The 14549-nt window shown below is 39.0% G+C and overlaps 1 protein-coding gene across 2 annotated transcripts in view; it reads left to right on the top strand.

Moving 5' to 3' along the window:
• The first annotated feature begins 961 nt into the window (after positions 1-961).
• The window catches only part of GPLD1 (glycosylphosphatidylinositol specific phospholipase D1), a 26975-nt gene continuing 13387 nt past the window's right edge, over positions 962-14549 (top strand). The window contains exons 1-13 of one of the 2 annotated variants that reach the window (XM_054058163.1): positions 962-1185; positions 4015-4070; positions 5038-5116; positions 6977-7074; positions 8271-8381; positions 8673-8721; positions 9229-9283; positions 10258-10365; positions 11088-11115; positions 11201-11340; positions 12965-13030; positions 13553-13673; positions 14233-14372. In XM_054058163.1, the coding sequence (XP_053914138.1) occupies positions 1089-1185; positions 4015-4070; positions 5038-5116; positions 6977-7074; positions 8271-8381; positions 8673-8721; positions 9229-9283; positions 10258-10365; positions 11088-11115; positions 11201-11340; positions 12965-13030; positions 13553-13673; positions 14233-14372 (1148 nt within the window). In that variant the 5' untranslated portion in view covers positions 962-1088. Of the gene's footprint in view, positions 1186-4014; positions 4071-5037; positions 5117-6976; positions 7075-8270; positions 8382-8672; positions 8722-9228; positions 9284-10257; positions 10366-11087; positions 11116-11200; positions 11341-12964; positions 13031-13549; positions 13674-14232; positions 14373-14549 lie in introns of both variants that reach the window. The other variant, XM_054058161.1, reaches the window with a different exon arrangement.

The raw sequence follows: 14549 nt of genomic DNA, 5'->3' as shown, positions 1-14549 counted from the left end.
TCCCCCTCTGCACACACAAAACAAGCTGTGGAGGGACAGTGGGGATTTGTGCCTGCTGTTTTGACTCCTGGAGCCCCAGCCCACGGGAGGCTGTAGTTGTGTTACCCAAGTGGATAAGGAGGATGTATTCTGCACCTTGTTTATTTACTACAAACCCTGATCCCAGAAACGCAGAGGCTTGGTATTATCTAGAGAGAGCCTAATATCTGCCCAGAGATGCAGACACTTGCTGTCATCTGCAAACATCATGGCCTCTGCTCAGGGACACGGGCATTTAGTCTTAAGAAAATTATGAACTCAATAGTTTGTCAACTCAAGGTAGAATTTGTGATTGTTTAAGGATTACCTGAAGGACAACCTTATCCTAACTAAAAGGAAATATGCAATTCTGTGTTAAAGTAGGCTTGTGTAACCTAATGAATATGTCTATTTGATAGGTATAACAATTTTAGGGCTGCCTGGAGGGTGACTGGGAGCAGCAGCATGCCCAGCTTCTGCTGTCAAGACAGGACTTCATAGCCATGCCATGTGTGACAGGAGTCCTCCCATCATCTTCTCCCCCCCCACCCACCCCGCACCCCATCTCCACCTGGCTTTCAGTCTGGCTCCTGAGACCCAAACATCTGTGTGCAATGTCCTGTCAGCTAACCAAGACTTATAAATCCATTTTGCCTGCAACTAATGAGCTAATGTGTTTCTCCTAGTAGTCCTTTGGCAACTGGCTTTAATATTTTTGTGAAATCCGACATAGCTGTTGCAAGGCAAGTGCACTCTGAGCTGGTCGAACTGTGGGAGGATGCTCCGCTCTGCTGTACTTTTGTGTGTTAGCAGAAACCTCTCTGCTCAAACCCCAGGGATATTGCAGAATTCAAGAGGAGAGAACATTTCTTTTTTTTTTTTTTTTTTATAAATTACTTCATCTGAGATAAAGAAAAACATTGACATAGACCTGCCTTTCAAATACAGCAGTTGCTTACTTACTGTGTCAGCAATACGTCGGAAAGAAAAAGCATGCTCCGTAACCCACATTTCAAAGGTCACAGCTCTACTGCTCCAGGCTTCTGAAAACCACAGCTCAAGCCAGCATCATGTCTGGGTTGAAGATTTGGACTGTTTGGCTGGTTATACTATACCATTTCTGTCAAAGATGTATCCCAAGTGGAATTTCAACCCATGTTGAAATAGGTAAGACATGTTCAGAATGAATTTTCCTGTCTTCTGACTTGCTTGGGAAGAGAAGTACATTCAGATTCAGCTGGAAAGCACAGGGAGGAAATAGTGTTAAAGTGATGAGCGTTCTCATGATTTTTAAAAAAATGTGAATAGCACATAGGATAGATGAGTAGTTCGGTTTTGAGCTTTGAAATTTAGCTGTTTTCATAAGCAAAACGCTTGAATCGATTTGGTTGCGTGTTTTCCCTTCTCGTAAAACACAGGCATTATGTAACTGGAATGTTTGTGTCTGAGAGTCTTGCGCAGACAGAGTTTAGTTTGGAAAAAGAAGAAGAATACTTTATGTAGTTTATGGGATTGTTATATTTAAACAGATCATTTGTGGTAGCTCTGTTTTCAAGTCACTGTGTATTAATTTTGCTATACATGCACAAAATAGATAAAATGCTGTTACGTGTTCGTGTCTATGACTAATATAATAACAATCTTGTTCTGTGTCTCTTTCTGGTAGGTTGCTATCTGTAGCTTTAACAGCCTAGATTCATAGAGAATTATGGAGAGAACTGAGTGAACGCCAAAGTGGGGAAATATTTGTTTCGAATTTCTTGTGTGCATGTATTATTTTAAAAATCTATTTTCTGCTGTAATTCTTGAGAACACTCATGAGTAGTGTGAGGTTATTCTGAAACGATTATTCATAATGAGTTGGCAGTTTTAATTGTTTGTTCTTCCATTTCTGATTCTAAATCTGTTGTTCAAACAAATAGTAAAAAGTATGATGTTGTCTCCATTCAAGTTGTTTTCTCAGACTTCAAATACAGAATATGTGCAACTTTGAACGAGTTAAAGGCTGGGATTATTCATGGCATTCATTTGAGACTGAGAATATGTTCCCTTGCTGAATGTCGTACCCTTGGTGAGCACCCTGCAACCATGCACTCTTCCTAATGATATGTCAAGAAACCCACAGTAATCAGTAGGAGAAGTCACGCTGCCTGGGGTTAGGCGAGTGCATGCATCTTTGCAAGCTTGGGGCTCTGATTACTGAGCATGTGCTTTTGAAAACTTGAAATAACAGATTTGGCAGAATACAGTGTATTTGCAAAATATCTGCAAAGAGAAACAAGAGATTATGGATCTGCCACAAAGAAGTCCTTTGTTTCTAATTAAGGAAGAATACTGCAGAAAACCTATATTTATGTAATTTAAAGATGCTAGTTGTCCAAGGAGTAATGTGTATGCTGAACTATGGAGACATAGTTTAGAACAAATTCTGTCCGTGTCTAAAGATGACATTATACTGGGACCAGCTCTAATGCTGCTAAAATCCATGTTTTTAATAAAGTGCAAAAAGTCCATGATGATAAGGCACTGTAAGTTATTGCCAAATCCAAACACAGGAAAAAAAAAATCAATGGACTGTAGAAAGGAACTCCTCTGACTCAAAACCAGCACCAAACTCTATCCTGGACAGACTTCTGAAAGTACTTTTAAAGCAGTGAAAAGCTCTGCCTGTTCAAAATGTTGATCATGTTCAGTGTCCTCAGCAGAGCTGTGCCGTGTCCTACTTGCCATGGACTTGTTGCTGGAGGCAGGCCTGAGTGAGGAGGCTCTGCCCCCAAGGGATCCATGGGGCTCGGTGGGACTGTGGGGATCTATCACAAAATTCGTCACAAAGGTGAACTTGTAGGAACAGGCCCGCATGAGCGATGAGAGGAGCTGGGGAGGTGGGAGACAGGAAAAACAAACTGCCAAAATGAGGCTCTCCCACACTGGAAAGAAAGACGCATGTTGAAATGGCCGAGTCTTAAAATAATATATTTTTTATTTTATATATCTATTTCTAAGTTATTCCTGGTTTGGTACAAGACTGGTGCTTACTGTGTCTAACATATTTGTATAAGTATGGTTTAGATCAGAGGGTAAAATTCCAAGTGAAGACCTTGAAACTCACACTGTTTGCCTAGATCTTATTCCAGAATTATAGAAGGTTAGTTGTTTGGGGGTTTTTTGTGATATCATGTATTTGGTAAGGATCACATTAACTTCAGCACATTCTGTGATATCTTGATCACTTTTAGTTTGTAAATATCTTCAAGCAAGGAGTAAAACTGTGTGGGAATAAAAGATGATAACCCACGCATGCAATTCCAACAGGATACTTCTAGAAGTGATGTTGGGTATTTTTAATAGTCTTAGTAGTTTATCCCTGGAATCTAACATTAATTAGAAGGAGATTTCATTAAAGAAAAGTGCTGTCAGTTTCTGTCATTCTCTTGTTATGCTTGCTCAAATTTTTTGGCAGTAAATATTATTTACTTTGCTGACTCTAGGTTTTTGTTGGGTTTTGTGTGTGTTAAAAATTAAACAAACTGTTAAGCATCTGCCTTGGTTCCTAAGGTACCTTTTCCAACATTAAGGGCAACAATGAAACTGAAGTAAAGTTCATTTGAGTCCTTTACTACTAGAATTTTATGATCCGTACTCTATACAAGCTGTGTGTAATCATGTCGGTTCATTGCAGTATCTCACTTCTAGACATGGGAAGTTCATTTTCCCTGCAGTTTTGGTGGGTTTTGTCAGCTTGGGAGCTGGGGATTAGAGAAGACTCATGAGACCTCAGTGCTCAGATGTGTCACAGAAACATTTCCTTATCAGCTCCCTAGGTGAGAAAACACGCCCTCTCACACGCACGGAGTTTTCTGAGATATGTTTCATGCACATGTGCCACTTGGCTTAGGTACAGCAATGCGGTTTATTCTGGTTTTGGTGATGCTTCTAACAAAACACAAGCTTGGCCACAGAACCTATAAATCAATACTTTATTATGTTGTTTTTCAGCCCATAGAGCTCTGGAATTTTTCATTAAGCATGAAGGGAATGTTAATTATAGACAGGTAAGAAGCATATTATTGCTTAATTTTGTACACCTTTCTTCAGAGTGGTTTTCTGTCTGTCTTCTTGTCTTTCTTTTCCTTACTATTTATTCATAGTAATGTGTGTGTAAATATTGTGCCTAGGCTGTATTTTTTACTTTTTTTATTGAAAAACATTTGACCACTGAATACTACTGCAAATACATAGTAATTGTAATAGTGTGTATATACTGTGTGTTTTCTTACATTTTTTTCCCCATCACCTTAAATCGTACCCTCTGTGGGTATTTGTATTAGAAGAATCAGTACAGAACTTTTGGAAAGGGGGTTTAATAAACATAAAGACAGCAAGATGTCAGCAAGTTTTATAATTTAATCCGTGACATGTATCATTTCTGGTTGGTGTAAATGATTTTTTTCGTTCATGGGCTGTATCCAGCGGAGCACTGTAAGCACTTTTTTCATGAACACATGAACATATAGACAGTTTTCATGAAAACATGAACAAAGCTCATATATGTTTAAAACATTGCTAATACCCGTTAGCACAATGTAAATAAGATTGTTCTATATAAATTGATCTTTTATCAAAGTAGGATATCATTCAATGGAAGTATTCACATTGCCTGCTGTACACAGCTCTTGCTGTGGTTTCGAGGATGTGTGATAACAGACCACGTTCTGTGTCTAGTCCAAGAAGATGACTTCACCAGCACCTAACGTAAATCATATGAATACCTTCCTAAATGGCCTTTCAAATTACAGAGTATACTGATTAGTTTAATTTTGCTTACGAGTATTTTGGCAAGTGGGGGAGTAGGGCAGGATGATGGATAATGGTGATGACACTGAAATAACATGTTTTACCAATGTAATAGTTGTATCTTGCTGGATATTTAAATGTTATCTTCAGTATTGGCAGTGAAGTGTGGGGTTTTTTTGCTGTGCAGTAGCATTCCAATTCCTTTTTTCTCCTTCCACTTCCCAGTTATTACTAAACCACCAAGATGCATTTCAGGCTGGGAGCACTTATCCTGATGCTTTTTATCCCTCCATCTGCAAAAGTGGTAAGAAAAGATTTATAAGTACAATATAGTAACAACTGTATTTTTGTGTGAAAATCTTACAGAATTTAGCAGACTTGAAAATAGTTAAGTTGTAAGAAATTAAGTACAACAAAAAATACCTTCCTGCAAAAACACCCAGCATTTGTACTAGTATTTTGAGCCTTTTTGTAGAACTATATAAGAAATAACGATAGAATTGTTTGAGTTGGTAGGACCTTTAAAGGTTATCTAGTCCACCCCCCAGCCGTGGGCAAGGACATAATTCAGCCAGATCAGGTTGCTCAGAGCCCCATCCAACCTGACCTTGAATGGTTCCAGGGACAGGGCATCTCTCACTTCTCTGGGTTTGCCTAAATGGGAATTTTCTCTATTGTTATGTCATGATGCTCAGTTCACATCCAGATTGCCCCTCTGCTTGGGCATTTAATAGTGGTTGCATCACCGTTCCTACTCTTCTGCCTGGCTCTGTGAACATCTTGTCCCAAACTTCAGTCTCATTTGCCTTGTTTTCAGGACTGATGTTCTTCTGGAATTTCTTTAGCTCTTACCTTAACTTGGTTATTTCTGTCCACTTCTTCTTTCCCTTCTAGCAGTTTTGACTTCTGCCTTATACCAGACAGGCCAGTGACCAGAGCCTGTCTATTTGCAGCCTCTAAACCACATTCCTTCACTGAAGCTTGTGTTTGTCTTGCCTTGTTTTATACTTGAGCCACTTGTCAGCAATCTCCTGAGTCAATGTGGAAGAAATAGGTAGCTCTACAGATCTGAGCTGTTTTAACCGTGTGTTAAAACACACAGATGAAGAACAAAGCCATCCAGACTGCCTTTCCAGGCAGGAGACAAACTTACATGGTAGAAGTCGGCTCTGTGAACGTTTCACTTTGGTCTAACAAATCTCATCCTTCTGTTATCTAGTCCAGCTGCACTGTAAAATGCCAAGAGGGTGTCTGAATAGGCCACAGGATCTGCTCTCTCAATTTCAGCATTTAATATTTTATATTTAATATTTTAATATGCTGAAATATCTTCTGCAGTGTCAGAGTTGTGTCTGAACAAACACATACTCTTCCTCCAAACACATTGATGGTCCGAACAATCTATCCTGCCTACTTTCTTCCTCCTTAGAGAATTCAATATTATGTTGCTTGGTCATGTCACATCAGTTTGCCCTTAGCTTGGTGTGGGTACACAGAAATTTTTAGGCAAGATCACTCTTAGATCCAACATAGTATTTTCTGCATACATCCAAGTGAGTGTAATAATTGATGCTTCAAAGAAACCTGTTTTCCTGCCTTCCTCTGCCCTTCTGCTCTTGCACTTACTGTAACTTGGCAAGTTTGCCATTGTGTTGAAAATTGTGATGCCCTCCTCCACCCTGTGGTTAGTGATACCTGCCCCAAAGCATGATGTTTTGAGTTGGCTGCCATGCCCCTCAGCTTTTCTGCCATACAATTTGATGCATTAATTTAGTCAACAGCTCATCAGCTCTCTTTATCCTCTTCACTTGGGAAATATTTTTTCCATTGTACTGTACCTACTCACAGGCACAAAGACAGCAGGCACAAAATTTTCAGATGCTTCTAATGCATCCAGGCAAGTTTTGAATATACCCAGAGAAGGAGACTCCACAACATCCCTGGGCAGCCTGTTCCAGTGCCCTGTCACCCTCACAGTAAAGAAGTTTTTCCTCATGTTCAGAAATCTCAAATACATCTCATTTGACTCATCTCATGTAAGCAGATGCAAAATGTATCAGCTGTATGATATGAAATTGAACAAAAGTCTATGTTTTGGGAAAAAAGATAGGGTTTTTTAAATTTTTTTTCTTTCTCAAATACTGATATAATATTATTGCAATAGGCATATTCCATGATGTGTCTGAAGACACTCACTGGTCACCATTTCTCAATGCAAGTATTCAGTACATCAGAAGGAATTATCCTCAGCCTTGGGAAGAGGTAAGAAAATTGTATTAACTTTTTACTTTGCTTTCTGCTATTTCCTTCACCTTCACTTATTGTTACAATTTCATCCTTTGGGAAATGTAGAAAAAAGTACATGTTGTTAAATTAAAGTCTCCATTGGTACAGGAAAATCTAAAATCCTGTTTTCGTCTTTATTAGACAGAATAGCTGCGTTTTCCATGTAGTCTATCAGATACCTCTGATGTAGTCTGGTGCTTATGATATATTTCTTCGATCCCAATTTCCAAATGTATTGATGGTCTTGTGTAATAGTCACATCTAGTTGAGTGTTTACCACTTGAAAACCAGGCAAGTTCTAAAATTTTCACTTGTGAAATACTGGACTTAGTCTTCATTTGCTCTTGTTTATGGTATATGAGCTACATAGGAGGAGAAACAAACTGTCAAAAGTGAGAATAATTTTAAAGGTAGTATTATTTTCTTTTCCTTACTGGAAAATTAGCTGTTCAGCATCTACTCAGGGGTCATAGAGGTACAGCAACATTTGAAACTCTTTGCAGTCTTCAAAACCTGAACAAGTCTGACTGCCTTTTGACTGGCCATTGATGAGACTGATCTTGTGAACTGTTAATCCTTGGGAAGTACAAATTCATCAGAAGTTATGATTCAATTGCATATTTTTAAAAGCCCTTTGACTTCAGTGATTCAATGTAGAGAAGTCTTTTCTGGAGAAATGAAATATCTGTTGCTGTTAAAGTTACTCAAATAACCTTTCTGTTTACAGGAATAAGTTGAGTCATTTCATACCTAGGTTTTAATTAGGTGTTTTTACAGTGAACAGCTCTTGGATAGGAATGTCTTTCTCTCTTCTCTGTGTCTGCACAAAACCTGTGGTGGCAAAGGGATTTCACTCCTTGGAAGTGGAAGGTTTTGTCCTCAGTCCAGAAAACCACTTTAGTACACACCCAACTTGAAGTACACAAGTTGTCTTGACATCAACCGTGTAATTTTATGTCTTTGGGCTGTATGAAGTGCTTAAAGTTTCTCAAGTCACAAAAAGCGACTCCAGCAGCAAGGAATGAGTAGTCAACACTTTGTCATGCTAAGCTCTTGTATTGTGAGTTTCTCCCCTATATTCTTGTATAATGTGCTAACGTAAAATGCTCACCTCTTCTTAAAGACAGGAGTAAAATTACTGACGTTACTACAAGTCAATTGTTGTTGTGTAGGCTACAGAGAAGCTGGTGGCTTTTCTGTTTGGAATTGCCTCACATATGGTGGCAGATGTTAGCTGGCATAGCCTGGGCATCGACCAAGGATTTCTAAAGGCCATGGGAGAGGTAAGCCTGTATTATCTTTTTTTTAATATAACTGGATTTATTGAAATTGATAACGTAGCTTTGGCCCTGCTGAGGAGGAAAGAAAAAAGCTGGAGCCCTGTTTCAGGAGGATTTTCAGAGAGACTTAGTGTCATAAACTCTCTAAGAGTGAAATCAGTCAGGTTTGGGATCTGTAAACCTCAAGGCTGATTGGACAATTTGTTTGTGCTCGGACAATTTGTTTCTGCTCATATGTTTGTTTGGAAAGCTGAGTAAAATAAACTGACAGTTCTCTTCTTTTTCTTTCTCCAGATTGATTTTCGTGGTTCATACTCAGAAGCTCACAATGCTGGTGATTTTGGTAATGTTTCTGATAGCTGACCATAGATCCTTCTATTGGAATAACTAGTCCTCTCTCAATCACAGTGGGTGATTCTGGCTCTTCATCTGTGCAATGCAGGAGCCAATAATGCGTCATAGGGACACTACGTTGTTACTCTCCTTCATCGTTTCCAAAGCCCTGCTATGCCTGTCCCCATGCTCCATTTTTCAGAAGATGTGATAGGGCATATGGGCACTTGTATTAAAGCCAAAACACAAGCTGAAGGATGCCAAAGCTTAACTAAAGTCACTACTGTGATTTTAAATTTTATTTTATACTTAGCCTCTGGAAGTAGAAAACATGCAGATACTTTCAGGCAAACTGTTTATGTATTCTAAATATACAACTGGAGGAGCTACCATGTAACCATAGGTATTATAGCAAGACATGGCTTCATCTGTGCTGTTATCCATGATAGATACTTAACGAGCTTGGTTTGTTGGGCTTTGTGGTTTGGTTTCTTTTTTTACATTTTTACATCTGCAGGAGGAGATGTACTGAGTCAGTTTGAGCTGGACTTCAGTTATCTGGCATCAAGTTGGTAAGATAATGAGGTTATCGTCTTTAATAATTATTTCTGCTTTCTCTGCATACTCACCATATTTTAACAAAATGCTGGCCTTCTTTATCTTTCATTCAAAAGAAACCCTTGTGGCTACTGGAATTTTTCTGAGTTTAGTATTCCTTAAATGCCTTTACTGTTCCCTGGCATGAAAAACTGGAACGACAGAAGAAAAAAGAGTTTTACGTATAGGAACACAACAAGAAAAATTAAGTTATTTATCTCTGAAGGGAATTATAAGTCATTATGTATAAAAAAAAAAAATCAATGTATTGTCCTAGCAATTAGTTACGTAACTGAGTTACATAAATCTCTCTTAAATGTCCATTTAAAGTTTTGGAAGTTGAAGATGTTGATGGTTACAGATGCTGTAGGATTTAAGTGGGTTTTAAAAACATAAAAAGAAGCGGAAATTTTAGATATACTCAATTACTTTTTCGCACTTTTTACCTGAACTAAAAAAAAAAAAATCAACCTCACATGTTTTTTTTCTGCTGATAAGGTAGGCTACTTGAGCTGGTTTTTTTAAGTAGGGTATAGTTTATTTAGCTGTAGAAGGAACCGTTTGTTAATAAAATTCTGGCAGAGCTGTGGGAAATGTCTATTTGACTAGGAGTAAACTTGGCACAGAGGAGAGTTGGAGGAGAGCCTCCAAGATTATGTGATCACCAAGCCAAGGAACCACCATGGGGAGTGTGGAAACTCTGATAGCAGTAACAGTAGGGGAATGGTTCTACAGGTTTCTGAGTTTGAACCTAATCAGGAGGAGAGAGTTCTGCAGAGAGTAACTGCACCTGCAGCCCTAGTCTTTCTGACATTTGTAAATCTTCATGACCTTCTGCGGTCTTTAGAAATCCAGAATATTTGAAAGCAAGCTATTGTTATTTCAGAAACTGTAATCCTTTATCATGTGACGTGGAAAAACTTTTGTCACACATTCATCTTGATTTTAGGTATGTACCTGCCAAAGATCTAGCAGCTATCTACAAGGAGTTTTATGGAAGAGAGATCATAACAGAAAGCACAATTACTGACTGTACTTACCTGCTATTTCTTGAGCTGTAAGTTGAATAGCTTTGACTGGCTTTTCTTAAGTGAAGCACGTGTAGGAAGATGACAATAATCTTATTTGAAATGCTAGCTAAGAAATTTATGCACTGAGGCCAGCAATATAGACTCCCTACTAGACCCCAAAGTCATAAAACATGAATGTTTTTAATGGCAAGAATACAAATTTGGACTTTTTAATGTCATTATTAGGCCACAGATTCAGCTTCTTAGCAATTCAGCACATTTATTCATTTATCATATTTATACATATTTATGTGAGAACAGCTGTGCCTTCAAGTACCATTGCATTGAATCATGTTAGAAACATAATTTTCATTTACTGAAGGAGTAGTGTGCGTACCTAAATAGATAGCTTACCTACACTTTATGTAGATCTTTCCAAGCCCAACGATAATTTAAAAGAGACTCTTGGTATCTGGCATTACCAGCTTTTGGAGTTCTAAGCAGCCTAGATGTATCCTTTCTTTCTCTCAATTACCAATAATCCTGCAACATTTATGTAAACTGTCAATCCCTCCACATTAAGGGCAGCAATAAAGTTAAGATCATTACTTCACACACTACAGCTTTTAAAAATATATTAATATCTGACAAGGGAATGTAACGCTTTGCACGGTATTTATTATACGGAAGCCTTGTCAGAACTGTTTAATTAATTAAATAATATTAAATGAAGCAAATTTATTTCTGAAAGTTTATGTATTTTTTTCAGGCATGGAGAAAGGCTTGCTGTTGGCAAGGTTGGTTTTCTGTGTTCTTTCTGAAAATGAACGTACAGCACAAAGACAATGTAATCCACCTTACTGAGTATCTTGCTTGTCTCAGCTTTTTCCAACATATGCTAGTAAATCTCCATTCCTGGTGGACAAATTCCATGAGTATTTCCTCGGTGGAGTGGATGACATGGCATTCTGGACGAACAACATTTTTGAGCTGACGGGTCATATGCTAGATAATGGAACCAGGTATGGTACTTTTTCCTGCAATATGGAAAGATCTGGTATCCTCCCCCCACCAGAATGTAGGCAGGGACTTAAAGGGAAATAGTGAGTGGAAGCAAGTCCACCAGCAGGGTAGAAAATGAACTCCCTCCTTGCCTACGCCTCTCCAGGTGCCTCTGCACAACAGATGTGAGGCTCTAGCTGTGGAAGACCGACCAGAAGAAAATGTAGGTGATGACTCTTCTACACCAAAGGAAGGGCCAAGACCAGAATGACACCCCCCTCCTATTACTACAGCTGCCATGAGGAGGAAAAGGCAGAAAAAACATGTTTGTAAGAGATTCCCTGCTGAGGGGAACAGAGGGTCCAAGATGTTGAGCAGACCCTACTGGCATGGAAGCCTGCTGCCTCCCAGGAGTCTCGGTTAGGGATATCACTAGCAAACTCTCCAGTCTGGTATGGCCCTCAGACTACTACCCATTACTGCTCTTCCACAAGGGAGGTGGCGAAGCTTCAATACGTAGCCCAAGGGTGATTAAAAGAGAGGTTTTGGGTGGTTAGTGAGGGAATCTGGGACACAGATAATATTTTCCTCTGTCCTTCCAGTTATGGGCAATGACATTGGAAGGATCAGATGGATCCAATCTATTAATACATGGTTCCATGGCTGGTGTCACTGTAATAACTTTGGGGGTTTTGACAATGGGATGGCCTACATGGCACCAGACTTACAAGCATCAAATGGAAACCACCTTTCTCAAAAGGTAAGGAGGACTTTTGCCCAGGAGCTTGCAGGGCTCAATGACAGGACTTTAAACCAGATGTGAAGGGCGGGGTGGGGTAGGGTGGGGCGTGTGGAAGATGGGATAATAGCAGACTTGCCAATGTCAAGCCGTTGGAAGACACACCACGGTTAGAGGGATGGGTTGCTGATGTGGGACGTGCATCTGCTGCCCCAGGGCATGCTGGGCATGCCATGGCACAGTTAAAGTTCTGTGGAGATGAGCAGGGGGCTCCTGAGGTAGTAGGTGCCAGGAAGGAAACTTCGGCAAAACATGGGAAATAAGGGGTGTTCCACTAAGAAGGCAATGCAGCCAACAGCCCAGCTGAAGTACCTCTATACAAGCTCAAAGCTTGGGCAGCAAACAGGGGAAGCGGGAAGCTGAAAGGGGTTGGAACTGGATGATCTATTAGGTCTATTCCAACTCGAATTATTCTGTGATTGTGTGATTTACCTTACTGTAGATAACATCATAAGACCAACACTGGCAATTAATTGACAATTATACAGAAGATATCACTGCAGCTATTTTGAGAAATGATGTTTGAAATAAAATATGCATAATCTGTTGTGTTCTTTGTTCCAGAGTGTCACTTTCATTAAAAGTGATTAGCAGGGCATGCTACATTCAGTTGCCTTTAAGAGTTATATAAAGACGTGGAATTCATATAGAACTTTATGAAGGTTATTAAAATAAATATGAAAGGGGTTTCTAAAGATTACAATGATGCTCTGATTTTGAATAAGCAGTGTTTCTTGAGAAAACTGGTGACTTCTAGCAGGGAAACCAGTAAAGTTAAAAGTTTTATTTATAATTTCACCTCCATTGCTGGAAAATCAATAAAATGCCTCTGAATATTTCTTTAGTGGCTGCTTCGTGCCTGAGAACCCTCTGTTTATTAACTGCACAAGGAAGCAGAAGGACAGCTACGTGTAAGTATAGCTCTGAAGGTTCAGAGATATACTGATTAAAAGAGGTTCTTCCACTAGTGTGGACAGTGAGCTATTGAAAATTAGAAATCTTTTCACTTACCTTTTTGTGTGTGAATTTGAGATTCTTTTAACATGAATAAGTAAGCTTCACATAGGGCAACTGTGCAGAATGCAGGAAGATACCTTTACCTGCAAGCCTAAGGAGAATATTTACATAGCACTTAAAGTGTGGAGAATTAGCACTTCATTCGGTTGCCGCTCTTTGTTCCACTAATCATTAAACTACTGATGCATGCTTAGCCTTACCATAACTGAATTCTCTCCTTGGTGTGTATTCATCTATCAAACCTCTCAAGAGAAACCAGCTTAATTGGTATCTCTCAAGAACTCTGTTTAAACATAGGAGAAATGGCCACCTGATTGCATGCCAGCATGATTTGCTTCTCCCAGCTTTGGCATAAAATACTCAAGTCATTAATTCAGTTACATTAATTGATATTACTGCTTGCTTTGTTTTAGCAGAAACAAACAGTCAAAACATGAATGTCGCAAGAATACAACTTCTTTGCTTACGAAAACACTTGAAAAGAATATAAATTATACAGAGAGAGGAGTTCACTTCAACATACAATCTTGGGCAACAGTAAGTGAAAAGTGACAGGTGTGTCAGGTAAAATTCAGCTTTGTATAAAATCGGTTTAACTTCTGTCTGAAATGCTGGGTTGATGTAGCAGGGTCTCTGGATGTTGTCAGTAGCCTCTGACTTCACTTCATGGAGATTCCAGAGTCACTGTTAATCTATATATTCATGTGTACATCATAAATGTTCAATTTTTACACTTCGCTCATTGTATACTAAAGTTAGAAAACATCTTTTGTCAAAAATGACAAAATATATTTTTAGTATTTACGCTTTGGTATTTTACATTTATGCGATATTTTTACATTGTAGAATGATATGTTCACTTTCGGGGGTTATGAAGTCCCAGCAAAGCAGAGCAGTGAAAAAATACCAGTGCTCCATTTAAAGCATACATATGTTTGTCTCTTTCTAAAATGGTGCTTACGACCTGAGCTGGAGTCCACTTAGATCAATGTGGTGATTTCCAGTGTTGCTGACTTGGTTTTTGAGGTGCTCCACAGAGTTCTAGAGTTTCAGCCTGTGTTTTAACCATTCTTGTGTCTCTTCATTTTTCTTTAAGAATTCCCTCCGCTTGATAAATCGTGCTTTTACAACCAGTGTCTGGAGAGCGTTAGCAGCTACACATCAGAAATCTTCAAAGCACATCTCCAAGCCAGCAGCTTCATATTTTCTGACTTCACCCTATGCTAGACTTGGATGGTTAGTAATTATTTGCCTCCCATCACCCTCTTACTTTCTGAAAATTTTGAGTGTCCAAGAAAATATTAGTGTTTATTCTTTAGGTTCTCTTTAAAGCTGACAGTCCAAATCAATTAATGGTACAAATGTGGCCAAATGGCTCGTATTGTCTTACTTCACACCAGCCAAATTAATAGT

The sequence above is a fragment of the Cuculus canorus genome, chromosome 2 (assembly GCF_017976375.1).
Source record: "Cuculus canorus isolate bCucCan1 chromosome 2, bCucCan1.pri, whole genome shotgun sequence".
NCBI lineage: Eukaryota > Metazoa > Chordata > Aves > Cuculiformes > Cuculidae > Cuculus > Cuculus canorus.
Note: the sequence above shows the minus strand (reverse complement) of the source record. Positions and strands in the feature narration are given on the sequence as shown.